This window comes from Cupressus sempervirens, chromosome 5 (assembly GCF_028749045.1).
Source record: "Cupressus sempervirens isolate cs-2001-9-10 chromosome 5, ASM2874904v1, whole genome shotgun sequence".
NCBI lineage: Eukaryota > Viridiplantae > Streptophyta > Pinopsida > Cupressales > Cupressaceae > Cupressus > Cupressus sempervirens.
The window spans coordinates 542,047,470-542,063,138 of NC_143122.1; the positions used below are offsets into that span (position 1 = coordinate 542,047,470).

Consider the following 15,669-nt stretch of genomic DNA (forward strand, 5'->3'; position numbering starts at 1 on the left):
GCTTAGTTTTGTCACCAACTTCCACCAAGCTAGTGCAATCTTTTAAGATAGATTACAGATGTTCAAATCATTATTATGACACCAACAGAATCAATGGATGCATATCAATGTGTAAATAACAATTGAAGTTAATCTTGTATTTCAATTCAAGATGACCACGTAGAGTGACTTACTATCAGCAACTCACAAGTAGTATGAACTAAATGAGCTCCAAAAGATTCATCCACAATTGCTTTCATCCTACTAAACTGCTTAAAGAAAATTCTAAACTAAATACTTGAGGCAAATTTCTAAGCTAATTTGAGAGATGAAAGGACCATGCAACAATTAATAATTTTCACTAAATTGCCACACTTCAATGATTTATTCCAATTATGGCAGTATCTCTTTGACAATTCCAGAAAAATCTCTTTTACAAATGAGAGGAGTGGAGTTTATATAGGAGCCCCGAATACAATGAATGGCCAAGATTGATTTGAAACCAATGACCAAGATTTTGCCAAAGAAAACCCTAATTAGGGTTACTACAAACATTAAATGATGCCATTACAATGCAGTAAAATGGAATGCCAAGTCACCCAATGTGATCATCTTCTAGAATGTGCTTTCCACATGTACACATGAAATAATTTAATTGGACGAGGATGAGTAGATGCCACCGCTTTTTTAAGTAATCCTTGCTTCTTTTCTATTTCTCATCCCCTCTTATTTGGAAATCTTCTCCTTGCAATTATCTCAAAATTGCTCCCTCCCTGATATTTTGACCTTGATCCTCTTGAAGTGACTAGGCTTCCTTAAAATTTAATATCCTTGAGCTAATCCTCCTTTAGTGTTTTTGAGATTCCTAGTTATCTTTATCCTCATGGCGATCCTCCACATCCTTGACTTGAATCTGCTTAGCCTTGATCTGCTCAACCTTCGTATTGCTGGGCCCTTCTTGCTGACCCTTTATCTGTTTCTTCTTTGTCCATCACCTAACACGTTTCCTTCATTTTTCTTGCAATCAATTCTTTTATGGAATTTGCCTTCTTCACAGTCTTCATTTTCCTATTTTCCTTGAACTTGAATTTGCCCATGAATTCAATTTTTCTTTTAAAAGTGGATTTGTCCCCGTGTCCCTGCCTGACGAAGGCTCGATCTTGAAATATGATCTATTTATTTTCTTTCCTTTGTCAAGCTTCTTTGTCATCTTTAAGTGTTATCCTCCTTTGAACTTAATCTCCTTGAATCGGCTGTCTTCACCTTTTGATCAGCCACTATCCCGTATAAAGTTTGAAGTTATTATTTTACAAAGAAATCCGATTGAGAAAATAAATTTCAGACTTTATTATCCCTGGTTTTGCTATTGATTTGAGGTTTTATGACTGAGAAAATCAGAATTTTCAAAGTTTGCAAATGAAGTTCAAGTCTGAAAATAAAGTTTGAGAAACAAGTCTGAAGACAAGTCTCACTTAGAAAATCAGACTCAAATACCTTGCAGAACATAATTTAGGCATTAGTTGTAAGATCTGATGATGAAAAAAGCATTTTAAAGTCTGATTGCTTCCATCAGAAAAATTTGAAGACACTCACAGCTTTCTTATCTGGATGCTCCCCCATTAAAATTTCTAACTTTGGACAAGAGGAATTGATATATTTTTTCTCGCCCTGGTTCAGATTTGAGGGAGGGCAGACTATAAAGTAATTCTGATTTTTCCTTTTCAAATCATAGCCCTTGGATAAATTTCAGACATTTGGTCTGAAGCATACAAACTTGTAACCATTAAACTTATGATTGTTTTACCTCTGACTGCCCCAAAAAATTGATTGTGACTTTGTGCCTTAATTTGTGCAAAAGGAAGGCAATCCCAAAATTTTTAGTTGATTTCCTATAAAATCAGAAGGCAATCTTCAATCTTTAACCTAGGGATTGAGCTTGGCGGGTGGTACGCCTGCACTCTCCCGGTGTTTATGGTTGGAATCTTCTGCCCATCCCCAACAAGTTCCTTCCTTCAGAACCAACTACAGCCGTCATGGAGCTGGCAACCCCAACTCCGAAGTCGAGTCCCTGGGGCTTGAATGCATGTTATCTCCAGCCATCTTTCTTTATTACTTGAGGTAGGGCCTTCCTTTCCTCGATATCACAATCCTTCATCTCCCCCCCATGTGTGGGGGGCCCATTGCGAAGAGTATTTTCAGACCTTAGTACACCAGATTCTTTGTTTACACAATACCTTTAAATGTTTGATCTTCTTTCACTAGCACTGCCCTTGGCTCATTTTCAATCTTTTTTTGGATTGCCGGTTGCTAATGGGCGCCTTAGCTTTCAATGTCTACCTTTTGGCCTTAGTCTTGAATTGGCTCTTTGTATTGTACTTCCTCGTGCTGCTTGATGGTCTTTCAAAGTGCTTTTGGCCTTGGTTGACATCTCCACAAATGAATGTGGGATAAAACATTTTGCTTCTTAAAACATCGAACTCCGTGCAACTTGATTTTAATTAATTTCCTCTGGTTTTTGCAATCAAACTTTGTGTTACCAGATTTGCCCCTAGAACTGGCAAAGTCTGGTTCAGTTCTATACAAATTCCGGTCCTTATCAATTTCGCAGATAAATCTGCAGCAAAGACCAAAATTTGTTGCTAATTCTCATAGAGGAACCCACACAGAATTTGCAAAATTTTTGAGCAAATTTGGTTTCCAGCGGATAATCGGAGGCCAAATTTGGTCCCAAAACACATGTTTTCACTTTTTCAATATATTGTTTTGCCAAATTTTGTCTGTTGGATTCTTCAACCCTAAAAGTGATCACCAAAAAGACCAAAGAGGTTGTTTAATCTGTCATTTGTGCATTTGTGAATGAAAAAGAAAACTTCTTACTTCCATCACTAAACTTTCTTGTTTAGTTGCCATTTCTCAAGGAGTGTTGATAGGTGATTGTTGCATGCTCTAGGCTTGTTTGTGAGCTATCCCTATGTGGTTGCAAGTGTGGACAACTCTTCAGACATTGAAGAGGAAGATTTCAACAATTTAGGATTTTGTTTATTTTGTTTATTTTTTAAAGGTTCTTTTTTTGTTTTGCATTCTTTTAACAAAATGAAATGAGCTCTCTAGTTTTATTTTCTTTTTTCATATTGGTTTGTGGATTTGTGTGTTGTTTGTAGATTCATAGAATGAGAAGTGTTTCTAGCACCAAACATTCCCGGTTTAAAATAAATCAAAGCTCTTCACTATGGAAATATGTGGGAATGGTTTAACAAATGTCAGGTGGAAGAGGTTATATTTGGATTGACAACCATTGCAAAGAGGAATATAGTAGCTCTTATAGTAGAGTGAAAGCAAATTTATGTGTTGTTCCTCGAAAAGGCATTACGTTTTCTACAAGAAAGACAAGAGTTGATGGGATACTAGCTAAAGCCCTTCTTGCAAACCATATTGTGAACAAATATATTCAAGAGCCAAAGCAGGCAGATGGAGAAGCTAGGAATGCACATTCTCATCCTTTACAAAAGACTAGAAATAAAAGAAAAGCATCAATGGCTTATGTTTTCACTTCTAATGAACACCTTGCAGAGGGCCATCAATTCTCGCATGGTACTCAAGAACCAATGACAAATATTAGAGCAAAGGGGCCCTTCAAAATGCCATTTCAGAATGAAGCTAGGTGTTAAAGTTGTAGCTTCAGTCGGATAAATTCGATCTGAGATACATTGCTATTAATGGTAAATCATCATTTTCTATGTATGCGTATTCAAGTAATAGTAACATATATATATATATATATATATATTATACTAATTATTATTATGAAATATAAGTATTAATTAAATGATGATTAAACCTTGGAGACATGTCTCCTCTCATATTTACATGAGATCCAAATCTTCATTTGGAAAATATTTATAACAATGGCAATATAATTCATTTGTAGAAATCGATCCATGTTACTAAACATGGTATCAGGGCCAACTGCAAATGAGAACAGGAAGATATTCAAAACATAATATATATGACTACTAAAATTGTTGCTGGTTGGAAATTATTGTAAGTGAAGACAACTGACTATTAGTGCTTAGATTGTGACAACATAATGAATTATCAGCTATATACTTCAAGATGACGTACATAAGCAAATTCCTATTTGGAAATCGAAAACTACAAAAGTCTAAAGTATGTGCCCTTTGTGAAATTCATCAGACAAAGAAGTGTCAATTCAACACGAGGGAAGAGAAAGAGAAGATTATTTCCATGTCAACTTCAAGACGATATTTTCAAGAAAATGCAATTGTGAGTCATTGAACTAATTTATTAACCTTTACTCGTGTCCTTTAAGAAGATATCTTTGGAGGGGATAAGAAACATTCATCAAAGCATAATGGATGAAACTTTGTCATAAATTATAATTTAAGCGCAATGCACATACATACATGTGTCAGAGCACCAGTGGCATTGTATATAAACTTGGAAATTGGTTGCTAGAATAACTCTAAAGAGATGTATCTATGCACTAACAAAGATCATATAGAGACGCCTTCAAGGGTTTGAGATATTGTTACGAATAATTTGAAATGCCATGCCATTTTATGAACGGGATGCAGAAAACATACTCACCACTTACCAATTCATACTATACATGTTGCCAACCATAAAAGCCAATTTATGCTTATTATGTGCATGGAGTGTCATCACAACTTAAGAAAGGATTACGAACAAAATGCAGAGAGAGAAGCAACAAAGAGTTTGGGTACAATTAGTAAGATGGCGCAGAGTACATAGACGAGACAAGTGAAGGAAGATGCAAATTGACAGAGTACGTAAGGACACCTACGTGGCAGATAAAGGACCACTGTACACTAGGTCATAAAACCAATGACACTACCTCTCTTCGCATAATTGTAGTTGCTGAGAAAGGGATTAAAAGATGTTGAAAAGATAGGCATCAAACACCTTTTTGCAATATGTTCATACGAAAGGTGGCGTGGATTGGAAGATATTTGACAACCACCAACACATGTAGGCACATGGGAGAGATATAATAAAAGGCCACTCAACATATATCAGATTAAATACACTTTTGTTATTTATTTATTTACCTATTCATTACAAATTGGGATCTTTTGAAAAGTGTATCCATATACACATAAGTAGCAATCAAGCAATAGTTGCATGTTATCAAATGAAGACCAAGAAATGTGTCGAGATAGGTAAAGAGATATTCACGGTGATAGTGAACAAAATGCATTCTGGAAGTATGGATATCATCAAATAGAAAACTTTCTACTAAGTGTGATATGCATATGTAAAGCCAAACTCCACAACCATTGCATACATAACTTCCTAACCCCAATCCTTGGAAGGCAATTTGAACGGTTTAAATACCACCACCGTGACATGATGAAGGTTAGCAAGGAATAAGTTACTATCAAAGCCAGTCTATACTCACTCATTCTGTAATGCGAGAAGTACATCGAATGTAGAGCACCAATGCAGGTGTACGAAAGGCTTAACCGAATCCAAGCAAAGGTATCTAAGGATGCTATGTTGTTGGGAGAGGGAATAGAGATGCCTTTGTACGTGCCAAAATTATAGAGGAGGGAGATCATTAGAGATGTGGGTCCACGATCCCACCAAGGAAAAAGAGGGAGATTGAGATTTAGAGGGAGGCTGACATTTCATGCAACCTTGGAAGAGAGGGAATAGATAGAGGATATGATTTAGTCAACCTTCGGTGATATCAATCATATTGATTCAGAGAAAGTAAACCATGTTGAGATGGAGTCTTCAGTGATCAATAAAATGTAGCAGTCAAGAGGATTGTGATTCATGAATATACCTTGTTAGTATGTGATTTTAATGGGCCTGCCCCCTAATATATGATGACGATCTTATGTGATTCATAATATAGGCTTAGTCAAAAGATCTAACAAATACCTTTGCATGAACAAAGGAAATTTGAGTTGTTGTGAGACGTTAATGATAAATGAAACTCGACGTATAAGTTGTAGAGTCATTCATGTGGAACAATCATACTCAATCAAGATATTGGCGTATTGTGGATGAGTTTGAGAAAATGGAAGGGCATGTTCGCTTCTACTGTTAAGCTCCTCATCATCGTCATTAGAAACCAAAACCAGTTCCATTAGCAACCTCTACTTCTGTGTCATCCTCCTCGTTGTCCACATTAAGTAAAATGGCTCTAACAAAATCTTGAATAGTCATACCCAAGTCAGCAGACTTGGGTGCCACATCCCAAAGCTTCTCTACCCCCTTCTTGTATTTTGGATGTTATGTGCTAGGAGGCGCAAGTTGTGAACTAATACCAAGTCTTCTGCTTTTTTCTAACCCGATCAATTGCACTTCACTAAGTGGATAAAGTAGTATGTACACCAATTCAGCTCAGCGACAAAAGAGCTCGCAACCTAGAGAGAAAACAAACAAAGTAGAAAACAAAAAATAAAAGATAAATTCAAGAGTGTTAACTGCTAATGTTGAATTCTATATTTGAAGTCACCAAAAATAACCATTTTAAAACTTGTGATAGGATCTTATGTGCAAGAGGTTGGAGATACAGATAATCTTGCTCGTGAAGGTACCACCATGTAATACCATCCATTTTATTTTGGTCAATCACAACAATAGGGTCTGCATTTTTTCTTGAGATGAATAATCCAAATTCTGTCCTAACATTTGCCCCCACCTCTAGATCGCTGAACATCTTACTAAATGCCATCTTATACCCACTAGCAACCTCAACATATCTATATGGTGCCATTCTACCCGGAGTAACAAGTACCTCTTGGCTATAATACGTGGAAGATAGAGCATAAGCTAAGAGAAGAAAAAGTGTAGTCATTTTGTTCGAGTGGTGTAGAACAATTGATTCCACCTTTTTGTAGGTGGTGTCCTTGAGATCACTCTCTCCTTTGTATGACTTGGGATATCGAATGATGTACATGTAAGTTATGTTAAGTAAAACTTTAGATATCTCTCAATACACAAGGATAGAGGATTATATTTATAACTTACCAATTTTACTTTCTCCAACATGATGCCCAAGACATCATAGATGCCCCCCAAGCATGGTTTATTAGTGTCAGCAAACCAAAACATAGACATAATAGGCTTAGTGAATTCCAATACATAATCTACACAAGTCCACCAATCATCATCCAATATCATTGCCTTCACCTTTTGGGTCCTTGTTTTATTGGATGCTTCCAAATGCCCCATTGGTTGCTAACAACCATTTGTGACAATGCGTCCTTTACCCTCACAAGTTGTCCAAGGATGATTGTGTGTGATGCAAAGCGGGTTTCAACTACCTCAAACCATGTTAATAGTAAGTTAGTAACACATTTTATTATGTCAAACATGACATAAAATGGTAAATCATAAATAAAACTAAATCAATTAAATTTTAAAATCAAATTTCAATAATTCCAATTTGGAGAAAGTTTTGAAAAAAGCTTGTGACATATGTTGGTTTGTCACAAACATTTGATTCTTCTCACCTTCATATTTTCTTCACCCAATCTATTTGAGTGCCACTTGCTTGCATAATTGAGGAATGGACAGTGCATGGTCCAAACAATGTGATAATACCTAGCCTCTACCAAAGCACCTACAAGCCTGCAAAGTTTTGCATTGTCCATAATCACTTGGACAACATTATCATTACTGTAACAACCAGTTTTCCTGGGTCTTAATTCACAACTAACATACTCAAAGAAATACAATTATTACTTCATTTTCATAGGACAATTAAATCAGTTTCTTTCATATGAAAGAGATTGATGGTTAAAATCAGTTAAACAAGATTTCTTAATTAAGAACTTAAAACACCATCAATGAATTACTATAGAAATTAAAATCCACATACCATGGAATTCGAAATTAGAAATCATTGTAGGGATGCTTCTGCAATTACCCAGATTAGTGCACAGATACTACTATAACAATATCACATAATGACTTCCATCCAATACTGCTATATCAAAAAAATCAAATGACAATTACCACTAAATACCATCATATAAAATTAGGGCATCACATCACTGAATCATTTCTTTCCTTCCGATTGCTTAATTGTGCCAATATCATATGATAGAAGATATGCACATATTTATTATTCATATAAATAAAAGACAATCCATAAATCTATCTCTCGCATCTAAGTGTAGAATAACTATAACAATGATTTAACTCAATTAATCTTACCTTCTTGCATATACATAATAAAAGTGATAATACCTATTTCCGACAAACAATTGAATGTATAGCTCATCTTTGTCTGTTGTACATTCGACAACTTGAGGAGAGGTGAATCATTGTCAGGGGCTTAACCACCGAACCTTAGACCTTAACTTATTCCCCACACAATCTCAAACGAGAAAGACCCTCTCTACCCGGAATTAGACTTGGAACATCTGTCATCTTCTGGGCATCTTGGTATTTAAACACACCATTCGACTTGACAGCATGAGTTATAATAATAGGATCATGCATGAGCTATTAAATGATATTATTCTAGATTTAATGTATCATATTTGACTTTTATTTTCTAAGTCATTATAGACTCAATCTCACCTCTTCACCCTTTGTCATGGTTATACAGCCGGTGAATCCTAGGTGCTCGGATATCAAAGCAATCGATTCTGTCTGTTGATTCCCAACAATTCATGAATAACATATATGTTCTAGCTTATCACAATTTCTGATTGAAAAAGATATTATTAAAAGATTGCATAATTTATTATTTAATTAATTAATTTAATCATATCTGATTTCTCTTCTGCATTCTTGCAAATTCATTCCACCTCTTCACCATTTCATGGCTATCAGCCGGTGAATCCCAGGTGCATTAGAATTTATGAGCTCATTGCCCCTTTTTCACCTCTTCACCATTGTGGCTTTATTGCCATTGATTCCTATGTGCATTGGATGAGCATACTGCTCTTAATATCTTCTCATAGTTTGTGACAGCATAAAACTTTGCTAATGATATCATTATTATTCATGATGGTTCTTACACGTTATGAGACTCCTAAATCAAAGTCACCACTGAACTTCTTTAATGTTGGTTCAAGATACAAAGAGAAATAAAGAAAATAAAAGGGAAATTCTATATAAATCGCAGGAGACTGTCAGCATGCTACCTATGATGATCATTGTCTTAAGAAATAAACAGACTTATATACTTAGCCGGCAGTAGTGGAACTTACATTCAAACAAAGGAAAGAATAAATTGAAGGGAGTACTTCATGACTGATATGTATAAAGTTCGCAGCAACTTGGCTTATGTCCGGCACCCTCTTAACTCGGTAGTCTAGTCGGAAGTCTTGCTCGACTCAATTGCAACCCACAAACCGACCAAGTTTTAATTCGGAAATCTCAAGGTGTTGGTGGATGTATGAAAATTACTGTGAACTCTAGAACTTGGCTTATTGCAAAAAGAATTTGGGAACAGTGGCAGAAAATATGGTAAGGAAATGCGAATAGTTGTGTCCGACTCCCATCACGGCTTCTATTAAAAAGACTAGCCATGACTTCTTGACTTTCATTGGCTAAGGATTTAAAAACCATTCGGATTCCAAGTATTAGATCGATTATGGAGAGAGGAAAGAATAAATAAATGAAAAAAGAAAAGTTGGAAAGATTAAGATTTTCAAATGTTATTATAATATATATATATATATATATATATATATATACACACGTGCATGTAACTATATAAATAGGGTGACATCATTTATTATAATTTAATCGTGCCATTTTATTTGTATATTTATTATAATAATATGATGAAGATTAATTAAAAATCTCGTGGTACGTGTTATATTTTAACTCAATTATTTATGTTTTTCAAAATCTTTTATTTAAATAGCTCATGCGGGTCTCACAGATGTATCCTATTTCAAGTCGTTAGGTCCTCAACCCATTTGCTTGGTGATGGTGATGCTCTTGTGCCTAATTCTTTTTTGACAATGCTTCTTCAACGTGTTTGCTGCAAGGAAATTCTCCGCAATTAAATCATATTATTATAACAAGATATAAATAATCATAACGGCTAGCTACCTTTTCAATTCCATGAATTCGTGATAAATAATCAACTAGCATGTTATCTTCACTTGAAACTATAACGACTAACCATCTTACCATTTTGCAAGATTATAACAAATTACATTGTCAACTGACTTCATGTGAACCTCAACGGCTATATTTTAAATTAGGTCAAAAATTGGGATGTAACAACTACTCACCGCCTCTATGGAATCAATGAGAATCCGAGAAAAAAACAAACTCTGCATCTTTTACCTCCCCCTCACTATCAATCACCTTCAAAAAACATTGTCTCTTTGGGGGACACAACAATAACATTGATAAAGGGACGGTTTTTGCAAATTTACTATCCATCAAAGACAATAGAAACACTTGTTTGAACCCAATAATCTCTTATTGGTTTTAGTTGGTTCTCTACATTTTTTCTCTCATTATACAATATGGCGGTGCACACCTTTTCATATCTAGGGCCTTGGTAACCAGAAGGTGCATTATTTATTGCTTGCACTATCTCCCTCAAACAAGATGATCTCACTAAGTTGAATGTTGTTCCATTCACATAGAGGCAACGTCTAATTTTTTCATCAACAATTTCTCTCAACTCATTTTGGAGTGCCTTATCTAATGGGCCTCTCTTACAGGTGGTGATTTGTGGTTCTTCTACTTCGTCGTCCCTAGAAGACACTGGCAAGAAGGGATGTCTAGAGGCTTGGTGAGAGGGTGGTGTTAGTATCTTTTGTTTCCCGGAATAAACACCATATTTCCCTTTTGTAATTAATTTGTCAGCATTTTCTTGTTCTTTTAAGAATGCTTCTATTTACCTAAGTGACAACCCCTTCTTGTTTGGCCCTTCACACATATTAAAATCCTCTACTCCCAAGGCCCAAAAAATGAAGTTTGACTGGGATTAGGAGCTTCTATATTGTACATTGCAAAAATTACATTTCCAAATAAACCCCCCACCACTACATTGAGAAATTCTTGTACTGTGTCTTCGTAAAAGAAACCCTTTATCAATTTTAAATTGTTGAGATCCCTCCCCACCCGTCGATAACAAAAATGAAAAAAAAAAACATACTTTAGAATTCCTACAGAAACTTCGAAAAATTAGAAACTTTTCAAAAACTTGAAACAATGATGAAAAAACTAAAGAATACGGGTGAAATGCATACCTAAAATGCTCAAATCTGCCTTTAGGAAGGTATTTGTCACTCCACAATCAATCTCCTTCGAATTCAATCACCTCAGTTCAAACTTGCAAGATGGAGAGAGTAAAGTGAGAGAACAAATGAGTATGAAACATGTTTGTGAAGACCAAGTAAGGGCTGTTTTAGGGTTGGCCAACAAAAAAGCAATAAAGAAATTAATTTTGGGCCCTCTTTCTAAATTTTGCCCTATGGGTCCACAGGGGTCCACACGGATCCATACTGGATTCCCCTGAGTCCACAGGGATTCACGCCCGGTCTAGGACAGATTCACGCAGGGTCCGAATTTGACACTGTGGGTCCACTCGGATTTGCTGTCTGTGGATCCGGACAGACCCACAGGGTCAAATCCAGACCCTACGTGGACCTGGGATCCATCGGTCCGCGAATCCATACCCAGTCCGGACTCAAATCCGGGTGGCAGGTCAGATCCATGAGTTCGGTAACGTAGAAAAAAACCTATGATTTTGTCCAAAAAATGGTTTCAATTTGTCAGAAAAATTAGAAAAATCTCTGGGGACTATTTCTTCTAGTCATGAATTTCAATGCATTCACACATGATTTTTGGCTTTCACAATCTCTTTTAGACCACAAACAAATTTGTGACACAGAGATGAATAAATCTGTTGTGGTTATGACAGGAAACCCTCGATTTTTTATAGAAAATCAGCAAAAGGTTTGCATAAAACAGGGTGGGAATTTCCCGAGTAATAAAATGCGATCTTAAGACAAAATGGCACGATATGTGCACAGAGAAAATCACACAATCTTTGGATAGGAATGAGAAAAACATACAATTTTCATTAGATATGAAGTTGCACTTTTTTGCCCAAAATATTGACCTGTGATTTTTGGAAGAAATCACCTGAGACAGCCTCAACAATTCTTTCCTCTTTTTGCTCCCCTCTGTCGTGTGTGCAATTTGTCACTGCCAGTCTGTAGGATTCATTTGATATCCAATCCCGACGTGTCATCTGGGCTCGAATACCATTTAATGAAAAATACAATATATGAAATGATCACCAAGATATTCAATATTAAAGAAGTAGCAAAAGCCTCTGTAGATAAGAGAAACAAATGATTTATTTGTAAAGGATAAGATATATGTACTTAAATAGAATTATTTATCCTTCCTTTTCTCCCTTTTAGCTTGTGTGTTGTCGATGTTGCAACTATATAATGCATAGAACATTCATTGGTCTAGAACAGAGAAACAGGTTCATGATGATCCAGCTATCTCAGCTTTCAAGTTTGGTTTCACTGGGTGGCAATAATGACCAAGTCTTTCTGCTAGTCAAGTCCTTTATGCCACTTGGAGCTTGCACTGTCCAATTCTAGTTGTATCAAGCTGTATCCTTTATGCATGATTTGCTCCATTGGTTGGATTGCTTCTCAGTATAGGAACGGTAATTCCTTTCATCTCTCCCACAATGAACATAGTATTATTATTAATTGGGATATCTCAGAATGATTATATCATGTTTATGGCTTTATAAAGACATTCCTTCCTGTTACCACCTATAAACTCCTGAAGGTAACTGGTCGCTCTTTATTGATCAATAACCAAATCTTAGTTATTCTGACATCACTTATTTTTCTAACAATGTGATATAATACTAACGGCTTACATTTATTTATTACTTATCATACCAACCAAAATATAATATTTCCAATATGTCTGATAACAAAGTCAAGGTGAATGAGTGATCCTAAATAATTATCACAGTATAACTAAAAATTAGATGCAATAATGTAAATGATCCTAATCTTTGCCTGTCTGACTCGTCTGAATGTGAAATCTTAATTAGTTTTCCACGGATTATAAAGAAGCACCTAGTTTTTTGAAAATCAAAATGCAGATTAGGTTATAGTATTTATTATGCTTATCTGTGTAACTGTGAACAGCAATTGTTTCTAAATTTAATGCTGGACATTGCTGATTACTGTCTTGTCATATTAAGGATGTTATATTATTATATAGAATATTTTTTTTTGCAGTTTAATAAGTCTTCTCAACATTATAATGCTTGTTTACAGTTGTTCTACAGATTCTAGCACTGAGTTATATGTATTTGTTTTGTAGGCCAATTCATGATGTCAAAATATTGCGGACAACGGTCACTGATTAGCTCCATAGCAAGAAAGTGGGCGATCTTTATAAGTCGGAAGGACTACAGGAAACTTCAATATTATGACCTCACAATTCCATGTGTAGTATTTGGTGCAGTATGCTGTGCTTTATGACAAAACATTAAATTACAATTACTGCTTGGGCTTTGAGGAAACAGGCCCTTGTTTTAGGGTTGGGATTATAAAAAAGTATGAAAAGCCTCATGTAGACTGAAGTTTATTTTATGTGCAGATGCTAGCACCTTCTTTATTTAATGTCTTTCATGTTTGCAGTAGGTTACAAATCCTATACTGAATGTATAGAAAGCTGAGTCAGATTATCTACCTTGCTGCTTAGAATTCATAGTGCTGGCTTTATAATCTTCCCTGGTCATTTTTTAAAAATAGTTTTGATGGCATTTTTTGAAAGTTTTTTATTTAGTATTTATAGCTTTGGAGTACAACTCTTTTCGTAAGTCACCTCACTGAACTGTTATTAATACTTCTGTGGATCGAGCTATTGATCTTGTAGAACTCCTTGTGAGAAAAAATATTTGAAAAAAAAACATTTACTTAAAATTTAATTCAATTATTATAATTACATTGCCTGAAGTTTATCAATTTGTAATTCCAGTGCCATTGATTAGTGTCATTCATTTTTACATATGATTACATGACCTGTAATCTAGCAGTGAATAGATACCTTGTTGCGTAGAATGCTTAGTTACAAGTTTCTTCTGATGGCATGCATATATGAGAGTTTTGGATTTAATATTTGATGATTTTACCGTACATCTATTTTCTGAGCCACCTCAACTGTTTTGTGAAATGAGCTATGTCCTCTAGAACTGTCAAAAACTAGAGTTTGAACAAAACATTCGCTCAATAATTCAATCAGGCTGATATTTTTCCAGTCAGCGGCTGTGACATACATGATGGAACTCTAATTTTTTGAGTTTCCATTTTTAAGTATGATGGAATATAATAGTGGTTTGCATTTTATAGGCCATATATATATGGAACTGAAAATAAAGAAACAAATGCACAAACAATTGGGTTGAAAATCAATATTTCCATTCAGTCATATCAGAATTGAGCATGAATGTTCACAAGGAAATTAAAGGGTTACTTGGCTTCACACATATGCACTATCAATTCTTGGAGACTTCTTAAAAACCTTCCCAAGTCACATATTGACATACAAATAATTTCTGAAGAATGCTGTAGTTGCAGATTATAATCTGGAACCTTAGAAAATAATATGAAACATAGACTGGAAATGCAGTGTTGTTGATGTTTGTGTGTACTGGAATTGGACATGTGGAGATAATTGACAAAAGAGTGCTTGGTGGGTGCATGTTTTAATCACATTGAGAGGAGTCATTTAGAAGAACTGAAACCTTGTAGCTGTGCGTGTACCTTTATCAAACAAGTTGGAGTTTTATTTCTAGGTAACCTGTGCATAGAAATTCATTTTCCATAATCTATTGTGAGAAATAGAAGTCACAGTCTGGCCGGAATAACGAACTGAAGATTTTCTGAATGTAGCATCATTATATGCAGCATAAATCAACGTTGGAGTTTTGCAAACTTATATCATCAACAGCAGTGATCTAATTCCGGCAAAGATGGCAAACTTCCAGGCTATAGTCAATTTTTGAGAAAACACCTAATGTTGTGTGGGAGATAAATCTGCTACCATAGATGTTCAAAAAACAAAGTTAAGTTATAAATAACATGCCACAAAATATCATTGGGTGGAGAAGGATAAACCCACACATTCACTCGATTTGATGATTCAGTCGCAAACCATGAATGGTGGAGTATACATGGAACCCGACAGAAAAAATTTTAAGTTCAGGACAGGCCGGTAAATTTGAGGAATTTTTGACAAATCATTTATAGAATTAATACTGAATTGAATCATGCCGATAAAGAATGAAATAAAGACACCAAAGGAAATAGATAGATAGATAGATAAAATTTTAACGTCCACGAGGCTGAAAATAGCCTATGGGACAGCAAGACAACTCAAGCAGACTTAAGTAACAATGTTCGTTGCTTGTGTAGGATGATGACGAGTCCACCCAATTGCTCAATTTACTCTTCGTTGAATAGGTTATGCCAAGAACTGTCACATATAGTGTCTGCAAATTTATCTCTACTACTCTTGTAGGCTTCACATTCTAAAATAAAGTGTTGTTCGGTTTCCACTTTCCCAGAATTGCAGAATCTGCAAATTCTTTCTTCTCAAGCCTCCTTTGGCCTCTTCCAACATCTGATCTCACAACAAAGTTGGTGAGAGATGGTTCTCAGCTGA

The 15,669-nt window shown here is 35.4% G+C and overlaps 1 protein-coding gene across 1 annotated transcript in view; it reads left to right on the forward strand.

Moving 5' to 3' along the window:
- LOC149557081 (Cyclophilin-like peptidyl-prolyl cis-trans isomerase family protein) overlaps positions 1-13,620 on the forward strand; it is a 56,116-nt gene extending 42,496 nt beyond the window's left edge. The window contains exon 6 of the mRNA XM_089831763.1: positions 13,324-13,620. Within this exon, the coding sequence (XP_089687889.1) occupies positions 13,324-13,369 (46 nt within the window). The 3' untranslated portion in view covers positions 13,370-13,620. The remainder of the gene's footprint in view (positions 1-13,323) is intronic.
- The last annotated feature ends 2,049 nt before the right edge of the window (positions 13,621-15,669 follow it).